The 15,201-nt window shown below is 52.2% G+C and overlaps 2 protein-coding genes across 3 annotated transcripts; both read left to right on the top strand.

Moving 5' to 3' along the window:
* The first annotated feature begins 392 nt into the window (after positions 1–392).
* Positions 393–8,884, top strand: ARR3 (arrestin 3). Its single transcript, XM_072625764.1, has 16 exons — positions 393–507; positions 761–791; positions 917–977; positions 1,141–1,185; positions 3,026–3,225; positions 3,358–3,417; positions 3,597–3,664; positions 4,076–4,211; positions 4,325–4,409; positions 4,526–4,598; positions 5,525–5,662; positions 6,917–7,000; positions 7,323–7,346; positions 7,480–7,532; positions 7,850–7,866; positions 8,691–8,884. Exons 1-16 carry the CDS (start codon positions 491–493, stop codon positions 8,787–8,789), a joined length of 1,191 nt encoding a protein of 396 aa, XP_072481865.1. The 5' UTR covers positions 393–490; the 3' UTR covers positions 8,790–8,884.
* A 1,689-nt stretch (positions 8,885–10,573) lies between these two features.
* On the top strand, positions 10,574–14,491 carry RAB41 (RAB41, member RAS oncogene family). Of its 2 annotated transcripts, none has more exons than XM_072626601.1 (8): positions 10,574–11,042; positions 11,297–11,355; positions 11,598–11,651; positions 12,555–12,660; positions 12,770–12,881; positions 13,192–13,285; positions 13,577–13,643; positions 14,032–14,491. In XM_072626601.1, exons 1-8 carry the CDS (start codon positions 10,934–10,936, stop codon positions 14,100–14,102), a joined length of 672 nt encoding a protein of 223 aa, XP_072482702.1. In that variant the 5' UTR covers positions 10,574–10,933; the 3' UTR covers positions 14,103–14,491. The 2 variants fall into 2 exon arrangements, with proteins under 2 accessions (XP_072482702.1, XP_072482703.1); XM_072626602.1 differs by having other exon boundaries at positions 10,836–11,042; positions 11,300–11,355.
* Positions 14,492–15,201: the final 710 nt, after the last annotated feature.

Raw genomic sequence — 15,201 nt, 5'->3', positions numbered from 1 at the left:
ATATATATGTTCTTTGTACATATGTACATATACATATGCATTTATATGCATATATAAAATAGGACAGGGAAGTATGAGGGAGAACGTGTGCGTGTGTGTGCGTGTGTGTGTGTGAGGGGTGAGGAAGGGCCTGTGACAGCTGGGAGGGAGAGGGGTTACAGAGCAAGGAAACCAATCTCTTGTGGCACCAGGTGGTAAACTATCTACCATCCTCCCCCCAACTGAAAGTCCTCCTGGGGGCTCAGGAGCTGGCAAAGGGGAGAGGTGCCAGGGAACCAACTTGCCGAAGCCTCCTCTCTCTGAGGGTCGTGGGTGTTGGTATTGGAAGGGACCTCGGAGATCCTCCCATCTAGCCCCTTCATTTTATAGCTCAGGAAACTGAGGCCCAGAGAGGAGTGATTTGCCCAAGGTTACCCAGGAGGTCACAGATACCAAGTCCCACGTCAAGACTTTCAGCTCCCAACCCAAGGAGTGCTCCCAAACTGAGTCCATGGCCACCAGCTCCAAGTAAGACACCCTTTCTACTCCCTGTGATTCCCTGAGCACCCCATGCTCCATACCCCCCAGTCTTCACTATCTCCCCAACAGTGCTTGCTGTGAGCATAGGGGGATAGCTCCCAGCCTTCCCACCCTCACCCCATGCCTTGCCCTCTCATTCCCAGCTATGTTCTCACCACCATTTCCTCCCTAATTCCAGCAACAACCATTTCTTTCATACAAACCCTGCCTCCCCATAACTATTTTGTCTCCTACTCTTCAGGGTGTTTAAGAAGACCTGCCTCAATAGGAGGGTGAGAGGCTCCAGGCCAGCGGGAGGGAGGTCAACGTGCATCATTGAGCAATCTCAGGGAGGTTTGAGCAGAGGGATCATGGTGTGTGATTTGGAGAATTACAGGAGGGGCTTTTTTTCCAACAGCTTTCCATCTACCTAGGGAAACGAGACTTTGTGGACCATATAGACTCAGTGGAACCCATTGGTCAGTGACCTCCAGATGGCCAGAGATCTTGACATCAATAGGGTGGAGGGGAGGGATCCTGAAATAAAGGCATGAAATAAAGAAGGAAGCAAATGGGGGGGGGGGGTGCAGGAGATCCCTTCCAGGGGCACCTCTCCTCAAGCCTTCTCATCCACTTCCACAGATGGTGTTGTCCTGATTGACCCTGAGTACTTGAAAGATCGAAAAGGTAATGGGGCATATGTGTGTGTGTGTGTGTGTGTGTGTGTGTGTGTGTACATGTAAGAGAGAAAGAGAGAGACACAGATACAGAGAGAGAGAAAGAGGCAGAGAGCCAGAGACAGACAGAGACAGAGAGAAACAGAGACAGAGAGATGGAGAGAGACAGAAACAGAGACAGACAGAGAGACAAACACAGAGACAAAGATAGAAAGCCAGACAGAGAGAGCCCACCTATGCTCTGTGTATGTGTCTTTCTATCTTTCTTGAGTCTGTATCTTTCGAGTCTGGGATGGGGAAACTACGCTGTTCTTCTCCAGGTCCTAAAGTAATTAGGTAGAAAGAGAAAATGTCCCGATGCCATTACAGAGTCTCACCCCGCCAACCAATGTCAGTAACCCATCCCAAGTAGAAGAGATCCAGTCACTAAGAGAAGAGGAGGAGCTGGGGGTCCCAGAGCAATTCAGGAATCAAGATAAGAAAGGCCCACAAGCCCCCAAGCCCAGGCACTTAACCTCATGGATGAGGCAGCTAAAGAAATGACACGGACAGATCAGTACTAAGAATTGCAATTAGGGGCTTTCCCCTGGGGGGGGGGGTGTTTTTGGGTTCCTATATTAACCCTCCTAAATGGACTCGATTTGGAAAATCACTCATGAGTTAAAAGCTGGTTTTAAATGAAGCTTTTAGCCACAGTAAGCTGAGGCAGCTCAAGTGTCTCTGAGAGGTCAGAGAGAGCCTAGTGTTCTGGGGGTCAGGAGCCTGGACTTCTGAGCCTCTGCTCTGCCCTTGCTAGGCCTCTCTGTGTTACCTCCATTCCATCCTCTGTAAAATGAGGGGATTGGCTTCAAAGGCCTCTGACAATCGGAGAGCTTTGACACATCAAACACGCTTGTAAGCTAAATGAGTTTCCCAAGTTGAAAAGCTCAAAGCCTTCAGAATGATCCTCCCAGAATGAACATTTCTTTGGAAAATAAACTTTCAAGCTTGAAAAAAAGAAGTGGACAAGTTGTTTTGAAGGCAGAAAGGAAAGTTTCACTACCAAACAATAAGCATTTCCAAGGACGGTGACACCTTCTGACCAGGGCTCCTGTGCACCCTAACGTCATCTTTGTTGCGTTTGACTCTTGGTGACCCCACTTGGGGTTTTCTTGGCAAAGATACTGGAAGGGTTTGCCGCTTCCTTCTCTAGTTCATTTTAAAGATGAGGAAGCTGAGGCAAACAGGGGGAAGTGACCTGCCCCGGGTCACATGGCTATTAAGTGTCTGGAGCCAGATTTGAATTCAGGTCATCCTGACTCTGGGCCCTGTGCTCTATCGCACCACTTAGTTACCCTTGCTGTTCATCTCCCCACCCCCCAGTCTATTGAGGCTCCCTCTTGTCTGTCCTCCTTTCTGCCCCTCCTTCACTTGGGCTCTATTCTTACATTCACTCAGTCATTTGATAAGCACGTATTGCACACTGACTAAAATAAAGCACCAGGCACTGTCCTAGGTGCTGGAGCTACAAAGACAAAAATCCTGAAGTCCCTGTCTTCAGGGAGCTTACAGGCCAGCAGAAGGATGAGGCCTCAGCAGTATACTGTCACACCACCAAGGACCTGGGATTTTGTTGGTTTGGAAGCTCCCTCTACCAGTACTTACCTAAAACAGAGTCACAGAGAGTTACCTGAAGCCCAAAGAGATTAGCTAGTGAGTATAAGAAGCAGGATATGAGCCCATTGAGCCCTGCCTCCAATCCAACCCTCTGCCATGCTACCTTTGGATTGCATCTGTGGGGCTTATTCAGGGCCCTGTTCAGGGCCAGCCCATCCCAGCCCCCATGTCAGTACCTCCTCATTTCCCCGCAGTCTTTGTGGTGCTGACTTGTGCCTTCCGTTATGGCCGGGATGATCTGGACGTGATCGGTCTGACATTCCGAAAAGACCTCTATGTGCAGGCCCTGCAAGTTTTCCCCAAAGAGCCCACCCAAGCCCCATTGCCCCTCACAAGCCTTCAAGAATGCCTGCTGCAAAAGCTGGGTGACAGTGCCCATCCCTTTACCTTCCAGGTGAGCCCCAAGCCCTGGAGGACAGAACTGGGCATTGGGGGGGGGGGGAGCACAGAGAGTAGGGGAAGTAGGAGAAAGGCCCTGACCTTCCTGTCTGCTGACCTCCTTCTGATATCCCCCTCCCTTTGACAGCTGCCCACCAATCTGCCTTGTTCAGTGACCCTGCAGCCTGGGCCCGAGGATGCTGAAAAGGTGAGATCCTGCTTCCCTGGGGGAACAGGCCAGTGGGGCAGTAGGAGAAAGTGGAAGAGACCAATGAAGAGAGTTGGGGGGACCAACCCAAGGAAGCTGAGGGTCAAGACTTGGTCCATCAGCCCTGTGGCCTCACATCCGGGACAGATGTCTTTGTTCTCCTTCCCCATCCACTGCAGGCATGTGGAGTGGACTATGAAGTGAAGAGTTTCTATGCTGAGAATCTAGAGGAGAAAATCCACAAGAGGTACTGGCTTAGAGGACCCTGGACTTAGAGCTGGAAGGACCCTTCAAGGTCATCTAGACCAATCCCCTGCCTTTTACAGAGGGATAAACTGAGGCCCAGGGAGGAGATGGCATTTGCCAAAGATCGAACAGGCAGTAAATGACAACTCATTGGCTCATTTCCCTCCCCACTCCTAATACATAGCCAGGAAACAGGCCCACCTCCTCTGTCCCAAGGCTTCCCCTGCCACTACAGCCTTGCTCCTCCTTCTCTTCTGACTGTCCTTCGACCCTCTGGAGGTTTAGACTGGGAGGCACATTATAAGAGAATAAGGGTGTCAGAGTAGCCCTCTGTACACAGAGAGAAGCAAAAAGGAACGGGTTGGCAGGGGGCAGGGAAAGGGTCTCATTGACAGAATTCACTCTCCCCCAGGAACTCTGTTCGGCTGATCATTCGGAAGGTGCAGTTTGCCCCCCTGGACCTAGGCCCCATGCCCCGAGCTGAGAGCACCCGTCACTTCCTTCTGTCCGACCACCCCCTAAAGCTTGAAGCTTGGATGGACAAGGAGGTCTGTGGCCCAAAGGGTACTGGGATTGGGAGTGGGGTTCATACCCCAAAGGAAGGAATTTCTCCGGGTTCCCCACCTGCCTGGTGATGGACTGCACCCCATCCCCACTGCAGGTTCACTACCATGGGGACCCCATTGCTATCCACGTCGCCATCCACAATGGCACCAGCAAGCTCGTCAAGAAAATCAAGGTGTCAGGTGAGCTTTGCCCATGACTTCTGCTCATAGGTATCCTTGGGCAGGGTGCTGGAAGGGGATGAGGGGCATTGTTTTTATGGTTATGTTCTGTTTCTGGCTGTGGCGGTGATGTGCAGTTGACCAGATTGTTGAAGTTGTCCTGTACTCTGGAGACAAGTACACCAAGACTGTATTTACTGCAGAGTTTGGGTGAGAACCTCTATTGAAGACAGAGGACCAAGGTGGGGGGGGGGGGGGATGGTGGTGAAGGGCTGGAGGCTAAGAGGGAGGATAGGGGCTGAGGCAAACTGTACCTTGAGGGAAGTCAGTGAAGGGGAGGAAGATCTCTGACTCGTCAACTTGAGAGGTTGTCCAATCCAATCCCCTCATTTTTACAGATGTCCTGGCCCTCTGAGGTGGGAGGGAGGGGAAGAGGCCAAGGGGTCTCTCCCCATCTGCTCCCACCTCTTAACTCACACTTGACAACTCTGAAGATTACCTAGGAGTCTTCTGGAATCATTCAAAATCATAATAGAATCTTACATTAACATTGGGGGAGGAGGACATTCGACGTAAGGGAAAGAGGGGTGAACTTGGAGTCAGGAAAGATCTAGGTTTGCTTACCCCTCTATCACAGGTTAACTGTGTGACCTTGGGCAAGTCACTGCTCCTCTCCGAGTCTCAGTTTCCTCATGTGTAAAGTGGGCCTGGGTGTCAAAGTGGATAGAATGCTGGGCCTGGAATCAGGAAGACTCATCTTCCTCAGTTCAAATCTGGCCTCAGACACTTACCAGCTGTGTGATCCTGAGCAAGTCACTTCACTCTGTTTGCCTCAGTTTCCTCATCTGTAAAATGGGCTAGTGAAAGAAATGGCAAACCACTCCAGTATCTTGGCTAAGGAAACCCCAAATGAATCACAAAGAATCTGACACAACTGAAATGACTGAACAACAAAGTGGGCAGGTGCCTACCTCAGGATCCTTGTGAAGATGGCAATCATGTAGACAGGCTTTCACAACAACATCACAGAAAAGTAAACTGAGGCCCAGAAAGGAGAAGTCACTTGTCCAGGTTGTCCACTGAGTGACTAGAACCAGACTCTGCTAAGTTGGTCCTTGTTTGCCTTTCTCCAACAGAGACACCGTAGCTGCCAATTCCACCTTCTCCAAGAGCTTCACGGTAACTCCAACCCTGGTGGACAACCGTCAGAAACAGGGCCTGGCCTTGGATGGCAAACTGAAGCATGAAGACACCAATTTGGCCTCCAGTACCATGTGAGGATGGCCCTACTCCCTCCCCATCTCTGGACCTCCCCTTCCAAACTGACATCCAGTGAGCTATTCATGTACACACAGAACCCAAGTGGACCGGAGTCAGGGCTCCACAGCTCCCCTACCCCTGCAGGCCGTTAGCAGCTAGTGCAATCCCCCAAGGGCACCCATCAAGGGGCACCAGGGAAGAGGAAGGAATAGAGTGGAAGGGTAGAAGAGGAAAGAAGGATGGAAGAGGGGGGATGAAAGGAGAGAAAGCGAATGAAAAGCAAGATGACAGCAGAGTGGGCTGAAGTACCATGAACACAAGTAGCACCAGCCACTGGAAGGGTTCAAGCCAAGCTGGCACAGGGTGCCCTAGTCCTCTGACTTCAACTCCCCGTCTCTACCTTCATGCCTTTACCTTTACTCAGTCCACAAGCCGAGAATCCGAGGGCTCAGCAAAGGAACTTGCACATAGTAGGCAAGAAAGAAGTATTTGCTGAGTTGAATGTGAATATTCTAGAACATCAGAAGTCAAAGGATCTGAGATCTTAATCCAGAAGAGACCTCAGAGAACTTCTAGTTCAACTCTGTCATTTTATAGATAATGAAATTGAGACCCAAGGAGGGAAAGTTACTTGCCTAAAGTCACACAGCTTTCTGTAGTCTCCTTCAATCAGGGATTGCAACTAAGTTCTGCCCTCAGGACATTTGTAGTCTTGCTGGAGAGCTAGATTGGAATGCTCCCATTTCCCAGGCAAGTTGAGGAATAGTCAAGTGACAAGAGCTGGCCCTTCCCAAATTCTCACTCCAGCTGTGCTACTTGGTAGCAGTTTTACCTTTAGCAGGTCCCTGGCCCTCTCTTGACCTCTGTAAATTGAAGGAGCAGGCCTGGCTGCCTTCTCAAGTCTTCCAGCTCTGTCTTTCCAAGCACGGTATGGGGCCAGACTGGGGAGGGCCCTGAATGCCAGGTGGAGGAACCTGGACTTGGGTCTAGGAGGACCATGTTAAGAGAGGCCTCCCAGTGTGCTGGAAAGCACAACAGCTCTACCTAAGAGAACTTGGGTTCGAATCCTGCTCATGACACATTTACTGCTTGTGTGGTGTTGGACTGAGGTCAGGGAGGGTCCTTCTAGGTCTCTTCTAGGTAAGCCTCAAGGTTATAAAGATGGAGAGGGGGGCAATACCAAGCAGAATGGAGAGGGGGCAATTTAAAGGAAAAAGAACAGGATTTGGTGACACTCCCCTCTGAAACAATAAAACCGCTCTTCTCAGCCTGCAGCCTGGCACAGACAAAGAGGCTCTGGGGATCCTAGTGTCCTACCAAGTCAGGATCAGCATAGTAGCGTCTCGTGGAGGGTGAGTGAAGGTCCCAGTGCGGGGTGGAGTGAAGCAGAGAACAGAGCCCTCACCCTACTGCTGGCCCTGTTTATTCAGGGGCCTTTCTTCCCACTCCCTCTCAAGGCAAGCCCTCCACCCATCTTCATTCCCCCCCCCCACACACACACACATGTAGTCATGCCAGTCTGCTCAGTGGGCAAGTCCCCTTTCCCTCTTCGTTGTCATTCCCTAATGGGAAGGTCTCCTGGCAGGAGTTATTCTAAACCTGCTCCCTTCCAAGAAGGTTAGGTACTGTATTTCTTTGCCTGCCTGCTAACCCTGGGCATCCTTCTGTCCTCAGCATCCTAGGAGATCTGACATCCAGGTGAGAAGGAGGAAGGGCTGCCTGGGGAGGGGATAAGGCTCAGAGGAGCAAGCGGGGGATCTCCTGAGGGGTCAGGTTTAGGGGGCAAGTAAGGTCGGGGAAGTCAATGACTACGTCGGGGGCATCTTGGCAGTGACATCAGCGTGATGCTTCCTTTGAGCCTGATGCATCCTAAGCCATCTTCTGGTAAGTGACCCTGGGGAACCTGGCAGAAACACTTCTGACTAGGTGTGGAGAACTAGGTTGCCCTGATAGAGACCAACTCAGGATTGGGAGCTGGAAGTGGGGCAGAGGGGGCTCTGAGTGGCTGTGGGTAATATGTTGGAAGGATAGTATGCTGTTGAGCAAGCACACCTTCCTAGGATTTGGCCACCTGGAATCTGGGAGTCAGAGGCTCTGACTTCGAATCTTGGCTCAATTACTCCCTGGGTGGCGTTGGGCAAAGCCCTCATCATTTCTGTACCTTGCTTTCCTCCTCTGTCAAATGAAAATGACCTCTCAAGAAAGCTCTAGCTCCAGAGTGAAACGACTTGAGTTCACGTTTACTACTTGTGTGATCTTGGGCAAGTCACAGTCCCCTTTCCCAGGGGGGAAGTCCCCTGGGGAACCTCCCTAACCCTCCTCAGCTAGCTCCCCTGTCAAGTGAGAGAGCTGGCCTAGCTGTTGCCTGAAGCACCTGTCAGCTCTAGCTCTAGGACCCCATGACTTCAATCCTGTGCTCTCCCCTGGGCTGCAGATGTCACCAGGTACCAAGGGGGGGGAGGGGCTGGTCTTTGGAAATGCCTGCCCTCTGTCCCCTTCTCTGTCTGAAGGGTGGTCCGAATGTTTTATGGAGGAGATTTTTTTCAGCATGATAATGTTGGAAAGGTCTTCCAATGCTAGGGCCCATACCTAAAGCAATGCCTTTCATGTGATTTTCTGCCATTTGCCTGCTTCTCTCTGCCTTTGAGAAGACAAGGACCTGGGGGTGGGGATGCAAGAGAGTCAGGAAGAGGAGGACAGGGGTCTCTCAGAGGAAAGGCAATGAATGGGCTGTCGTCCAGATAGTTGGAGGACAGATGAGGGAAGGGGAAGGGGAAATGAAAGAGGAAGAGGAAGGGGGAGGGAAAGGGGGAGGAGGAGGGGGAAGGGGAAGGGGAAGGGGAAAGGGAAGGGGAAGGGGGAGGGAAAGGGAGAGGGGAAGGGGAAAGGGAAGGGAAAGGGAAAGGGGGAGGGGGAGGGGGAAGGGGAAAGGGGGAGGGAAGGAGAGGAAGGGGTCCAGGCTAGGAGATGAGAAGTAGGGCTTCAGTGTAGATATGGGTCCTCCTTTCTTCCTCATTCCTTTGCTGCTTCTCTAGAAGTGAGGATATTGTCATTGAAGACTTTGCTCAGCAGTGGCCAAAGGAGACAGATGAGACTGAGGAAGAGGCCACCGCCACTGCCTCGGGGGCTGAGGACAACTGAGTAGATCTGTTGAGCCTGGGCCCTGGAGTAGCCCCTTGGGCTCCTAAAACTGAGGAAGGCCTAAATAAAGTACACTGCCTTGTAGTGAGTGTGTTTCTTCTTCCAAGATGGGTAGGGAGTGCCCACGTATCACTGGAGGTCCACATTCCTGGATTCACCATTGACTGGTCAAGGAGGAAAAAAAGACACAGTGAAGCCATTAGCTGGGCTTAGCTATTAGTTGGGTGGGTGGACAGGGGAATAAGCTGGACTGTGGCCCAATGAATGGCCTGGAAGCTTGTGCTTGGCTAGGAGCCCTAGGTCTTCTCTTCAGATGATCAAAGAGCACCCTCTGAACAGAATGTCCAGGGCCTTCTTTGTCAGTCTGAGGGCTAGATGCGAATCTTGTGTCACAGGAGCCAAGCCCCTTCGGCAATCTGGGCCAGTTTCTCCATATGCAGGGATTGCACTAGAAGACTACTCAGGTCCACCCATTCTAGCCCTAAGTCTGTGAGTCAGTCCATGATCTCTGCGGAAATCTGCTGAAGTCTCCCCTTGAAATACTTGGTTGAAGATGTTTTGGCAAAATGGATGTTGATGGCTCTTTAGTTTTGATGGTAACTAGGAATGACAAGTACGTAGAGGGGAACAGCAGATTTTTAGTAGGAAATCAAGGTAGTCTTCATTAGAAAATTCATTCGAAGCTGGGAACTGAGAGCTTGGGGGTAGAGCTGGGGGAGTGTACACATAGCTCTCTGGCTGCTTTGCCCTCCAGTACAGCCAAACCAAGGGAACCTAGCTCTCTGATAGTCTGCTCTGACTTCTAAGCTTGTAGGGCATTGAGAAGTCTAGCAACGTGGACCACCGAAGGAATCCAGTTCAGGAAAGCTCAATGCAACCCTTCCTCCAGGCCTATACAGGCAACCCTAGAGGACACAGCAAGGAGGAGATTGGGGGGGGGGGGGAGGGGAGGAGTTTCAGAAGAGTAGATTCAGGTTCAAGGTCAGGATCAACCTCCTGACAATGAGAGCCACCCCCAGTGGAATGGATGGCCTCAGGAGATAGTGGGGTCCCCTTTGTTGGAGATAGTCAAGGAAAGGCTTTGAGCACTGTCAAAGGGATTCTTGGCCAAGTACACATTGAGTTTACAGGCCTCGGAGATCCCTTCTAACTGAGAATCTAAGATTCTCCGGATAATGGCAAGGACCCTGGCCTTGGAGTCCAGAGGTTCCAGTGTAAAGCTTCCCTTGAGCATTTCCTACCTGTGTGACCTTAGCAAGTCTCTCCCCCTTGGAGTTGGCATCTCCCGGGTCCCCTCTCTAGGGGTTCCAGAGCGTTGATCTGGTGGCCCATAGACGACCTTGGTCGGAGGAAGCAGAGATCTTGCAGACCAGCTTCCTCCACCCTAGCCAGTGTAGGGGAGAGAGCCTGAGCGCATTTAGGGGGAGGCTCACAGGTTGCATGGCATGCGTGCCTAGAACCTTAGAGACCGTTCAATGCAAGCCGGTCAAGAGGCTGAGGAGGAAAGTGAGACCACATAGGGATGAGACGGAGGGAGCAGAACTCTGCGGCACAAAGTCTGGAGGATTTGGAGGCAGACCGGGGTTCATACCTTAGGTTCTTGTCATGCTATGTGCCCTTGGCCAAATAGCCCTTGGCCCTGCTTTCTCCGTTAAATGAGGGATTAGGCAAGACGGCCCCTCAGGTCCTTTCCAGCTTTCGAGTTAGTATCCTAAGAATTCCAGGACAATACACAGCCCTAGGAGACCCAGAAGCCTAATGCCTCAGGGGCAAAGGGATAAAACAAGGCCAGAGAGGGGAAGAACGCCGCAAGATGTTTGGGGCAGGGCCCGCTGAACCCACCAGAGGATAGAGGTGTAAACTGGGGGGGGGGGATCGGCAGGTGCTGAAACACCTGACTCCAGCCTTCTACTCTTCCCCGGAGGCCGCACACTTGGCCCGGTCCACTCCTCCCTCCAGGCGAAGGCTGGCACGTGCCGGGCCCCCCGCGAGGGGCGTGGCCAAGGCCACCAGCTGAGCTCCCCAACGTTCATTCCATCCCTAACTCTTGTCGGTCTGAGTCGCCAGTCGACCTGCGGGGAGTGCTACGGCTGTTCCGGGCGGGGGTCTCCTGGGTCCCGCCTTCAGAGGAGCTCCCGGTCACGATGCAGTCGCACCTGAGCAGCATCCACACGGCCACTAGCGCCGAAACTTTCCACGACTTCCGCGGGGCGCCGCGCAAGTTCAAGCTGGTCTTCCTTGGGGAGCTGAGCGGTTCGCTGCCGGGGGTTTGGGGGGGGGAAGCTTGACCACCGGGAGGGCCGGGCAAGGGGCAGGGAGGAGGCCCCGACCGCTGGGAAGGGCAGGGGGCAGGGAGGGGGCCCGGAAGGCTGGGAAGGGGAGGGGGCAGGGAGGGAGAGGGGTGAAGGACTGGAACAGTGGAAGGGATTGGGGCAAACAGTGAGGGAGCTGCTGAGGGGAGAGTCGTCTTCCTCCTCACACAGCCCAACTGCTCCTCTCCCCCACAGTAGGGAAGACTTCACTCATCACCCGCTTCGTGTATGACAGCTTCGACAACAACTACCAGGTGAGAGAGTACCTGCTTAGGAGAAGCTGGCCCCTTCCTCTCCTGGACCCCTTCAAGGTAGCAATGGGGACTTTAAGGAGACTTCCAGACCTTAGCAGCTAGCTGGCCCTCCCTTTTGGGTGTTTTGGGGGGAGAGGTAACCTGGTACGCCTAGTTCCAACATCTCTCTCTCCCCCTCCCCCTCTCTCCCACCTCCCCTCTCTCTTCCTCCCTACCTCCCTCTGTCTCTTTCCCTCTCTCAGGCAACTATTGGGATCGATTTCTTGTCTAAGACCATGTTCCTGGAGAATCGTTCAGTAAGTGATCAAAAGTTTAAGAGGCAGACTAATTGGCAGGTCAACACTTTCATGGTACAATGAAAAAACTGAGGCCCAACAAGGGGAAGGAACTTGCCCAATGTAACACAGCATACCAGGTTTTCTTAGCCTAAATGTAGTGCTATTTTCATCATAGGATATGTAGCCTCAGACCCTCAACTTTCTACCTCTCCGTGCCATGAGTTTCCTGACCTCTCCAGTTCCTAAGGCTTGTGAAGAGCATTTCAATACAGCATGCCCAGACAGTCTAATGTATTTGTCAATTCCTCATATACCTTGGATACCAACCTTTGATCAGAGATATTTGATGCAAATATTCCCCCACCCATGACAGTATTTCTTTCTAGCAGCATTCTGTTCAAACAGAAGCTTTTAAGTTTGTCACTGAAGTTGTCTCTTACCTTTTTGATCACCTCGATCTCTTTCTTGGTTAAGAATTCTCATCCAAGTCATAGTTGTACAGGACACTTCCTTCTATTTTCCTCTAACTGTAAAATGCTATCACCTTTTATTCTTAGGGCAAGTGTTCATTTGAAGTTTTCTGTTGTATATGCTGAGATGCTGCTCTAAACTTAATTTCTGCCAAATGGCTTACCAGTTTTTCCCAGCCATTCTTGTTGGATACAGAATCATTACCCCAGTAGTTTGTGTTCTCAGGTTTATCAAACACTGGGTCTGGCTTATCTAGTGTGTGCCATTTTTTAAACCAGCACCAAATCATTTTTATTGTGGCCCCTTTCATCCCTATTTTTTCATTATTTCCTTTTAGATACTAGATCTTTTTGTTCCTCCAAAAACGTTGATTTGGTCTAGTTGTGTAAGGTGGTTGACCTTTTGGGAGTTTGATTAGGATGGCACTGAATCTCTCCATATTCTCCGTAGGTCAGGCTGCAGCTGTGGGACACTGCTGGCCAGGAGCGTTTCCGAAGCCTCATTCCCAGCTACATCCGGGATTCCACCGTTGCTGTGGTTGTTTATGATATTACAAGTACGTATTCTGGGATTTCCTGAATTTCCTGAATTTCTGGTTTGGGGAGTGGGAAAAGGGATAGGGATTCTTCTGAGAATCTCGGCCTCCCCAGACCTTCTCTTTCTAGACCTCAGCTCCTTCTGCCAGACAAGCAGGTGGATAAACGATGTTCGCGCAGAACGAGGGGGTGATATCATCATCATATTGGTAGGGAACAAGAACGACTTGGAACACAAGAGGTGAGATTCAAGGGCAGAGACTGAGGGCCCCTCATGGACCATGGAGTGCCTGGGCTCTGGATGGGCCAGCTGTGCTGGGAGGGGTGGGGAAGAGGTGGCAGCAGGCTGGAACCAGAGTCTTGGGGCTAGTGATTCTGGGGCTCTTAGCCCGAGGTAAGGTGAGAAACAGGGAGAGCTGATTTAGGTGGCTGCCTTACTGATTTCCTGCTGAGATAAATCTGTGGGCCCTATCTTGGAAGCCTTTGTTCCTGGGACCCAAGGGGTCTTCTATACCACCCGATCTGAACCCATTCCTCTCTGGTCTGTCTAGGCAAGTTACATCAGAGGAGGGAAAACAAAGAGCCAGGGAAATGAATGTCATGTTCATTGAGACTAGTGCCAAAACTGGATACAATGTCAAACAGGTAATGCTTGTTTGTCCTTCCCTTGATGGCATCCCCATTACATTACTGTCTTGGAGAAAAGGAGAAAGTTCTGTTGGCTATACTGTCTCAGGTGGAAGCCCCTTAAACCACTTCATCCTTGTATGAGGACAAGGACTGCCCTTTGTCCATACACAGTCCTGGGGATTTCATTTTCCCTCCTCACCTCCATGTCACCCCCAGCATACACACATACACTCCACAAAACAAATCCAAATCCAGTTATGTATGTGTGTGTAATATATGCATGTATGTATGTACGTATATCCCTAGCTCTTCCGACGAGTGGCTACAGTACTTCCTTTCACAAATAGTGTCTCAAACCAAAGCCAAGGTGAAAGTATCCTGTTTCCTAGCTCTGTGAGGGGCCAAGGAGGGAGGAAGTGGGGAGGTAGGGAAGCACATAAGGTTCCTTGGTCAGGGACAAGGAGGTGAAAAGGTCAGAGTTTTGGCACCCAGGAAGGAGGAGAAAATTCTTTGCTCATTTAAGCCCAAAGGAGTTGTCTGCCTGGTTCCTCTCCCACCTCCATCTCCCTCCAACATACCCCGCCCGCCATACACACATACACACGCGCGCACACACCACACACGCACACAATCCTGAATTTCAAGACAAAAGGTCCACTTTGCCTCACTCTTCCCGGCAGCCCTGGCCCTGGCCCTGATCCTGGAGCTCCCTCCACCACCCCCTGCCCCCTGCTCTTGCATTTCCTTAACCCGCTCCCCAGTGGTGGAGATCCTCCTGGAGAAGCCCAAAGAACCAGTTGCTGAGGACAGAGGCGGCGGCTGCTCCTGCTGAGGGCCCAGTCCCGCTCCACTGGTTCCTCCTGGGACAGCCAACCACCCACTCCTCCCCGTCTTTACTAGATTTGGGCCTCGCTCTTCCAGTTTTGCTCCCCGATCTGAGGCTCCCTCCCTCATCTCACTCCATCCCCTGCCTCCCTTTCCCGCGTGTTGACACCGCAGCCTGTGGAGGCTGGAAGCCGCACCCCGGAGTGCGGGACCGGACTCTCCGGAGGTCGGTCCCCGGCGGCCCTTTTCCAGCCTAGTCCGGATGTCCTCCACCCTTCTCTCCAAATCGGTGTGGGGGTGGGGAAGTCTCGATCAGCCCCCTACCCTTCGCGGCCCGACTTGCCCTCGTCTTTCTTCCCTGTTCTATTCACTTCTTTAATAAATGGTTGGTCTTGACCCCTGCCGCCCCGCCGGGTGTCTGCCCATCTTGGCCGCCCACCCCTTCCTTTCGGAGCGCCTGGCCCACTGAGCCCGACGGCAGAGAGCCCCTCCCCCTTCCTCCCTTCCATGGGTTGGGGGGCGCGGGGGCAGTGCCGGAGAGGAGCGTTCCAAGAAACTGGAGGACGCTTGGTGATCGAACCGGCCCCTCCCCGGCAACCGGGTGACTTTTTAGAGCGGCCAATCACAAAGGACCCGCAGAAATGGACCAATAGGAGCGAGCCGTGGAGACTCAGCCAATCGGCTCCCCCGTATGCCTTAGGTTTCTTCTCCGACCCGGAAACAAATGCAAAGATAGGGGCCGGACTTTCTAGGGACTGACGGACCGATTGACTGACCGATGTGACAGACAGACGGACGGTCTGGGCTGAGAAGGGGAAGCCCGCTCTGTCCCACTGGTCATCTAGCCTCTCTCGGCCTCGAACTTCAGGCGGCTGCCCTGCCCACGGCCTGACCTAAGCTTAGTCCTAGGCCTCCGACCGCCCTGTTCCGGTCCTGGCCGGTGTGTTCAGGCAGCTCATTCCCAGATCATGTGGTGCTGCTTCTGCCGCTGCTTCTGCCTGCTCTCTTCCCATGGAGCCTGTCTAGGCTGCAGCCTAGCCAGAACCCGTGCACTGTCCAAAAGATCAAGGTGATGGGAAGCCACCCAATTCCAGGAACAAATGTCG

The sequence above is a fragment of the Notamacropus eugenii genome, chromosome X, assembly GCF_028372415.1.
Source record: "Notamacropus eugenii isolate mMacEug1 chromosome X, mMacEug1.pri_v2, whole genome shotgun sequence".
Taxonomy (NCBI): domain Eukaryota; kingdom Metazoa; phylum Chordata; class Mammalia; order Diprotodontia; family Macropodidae; genus Notamacropus; species Notamacropus eugenii.
Note: the sequence above shows the minus strand (reverse complement) of the source record. Positions and strands in the feature narration are given on the sequence as shown.

Bases quoted from the DNA above. Each gene is read 5' to 3' on its own strand.
- ARR3 (XM_072625764.1), top strand. The intron at 792-916 runs GTGAGAGGCTCC...TTTTTCCAACAG, and splicing joins AGACCTGCCTCAATAGGAGG to CTTTCCATCTACCTAGGGAA. The intron at 4,599-5,524 runs GTGAGAACCTCT...TTTCTCCAACAG, and splicing joins GTATTTACTGCAGAGTTTGG to AGACACCGTAGCTGCCAATT.
- RAB41 (XM_072626601.1), top strand. From the start codon at position 10,934: ATGCAGTCGCACCTGAGCAGCATCCACACGGCCACTAGCGCCGAAACT. The intron at 11,356-11,597 runs GTGAGAGAGTAC...TCCCTCTCTCAG, and splicing joins GCTTCGACAACAACTACCAG to GCAACTATTGGGATCGATTT. The intron at 12,661-12,769 runs GTACGTATTCTG...TTCTCTTTCTAG, and splicing joins GGTTGTTTATGATATTACAA to ACCTCAGCTCCTTCTGCCAG.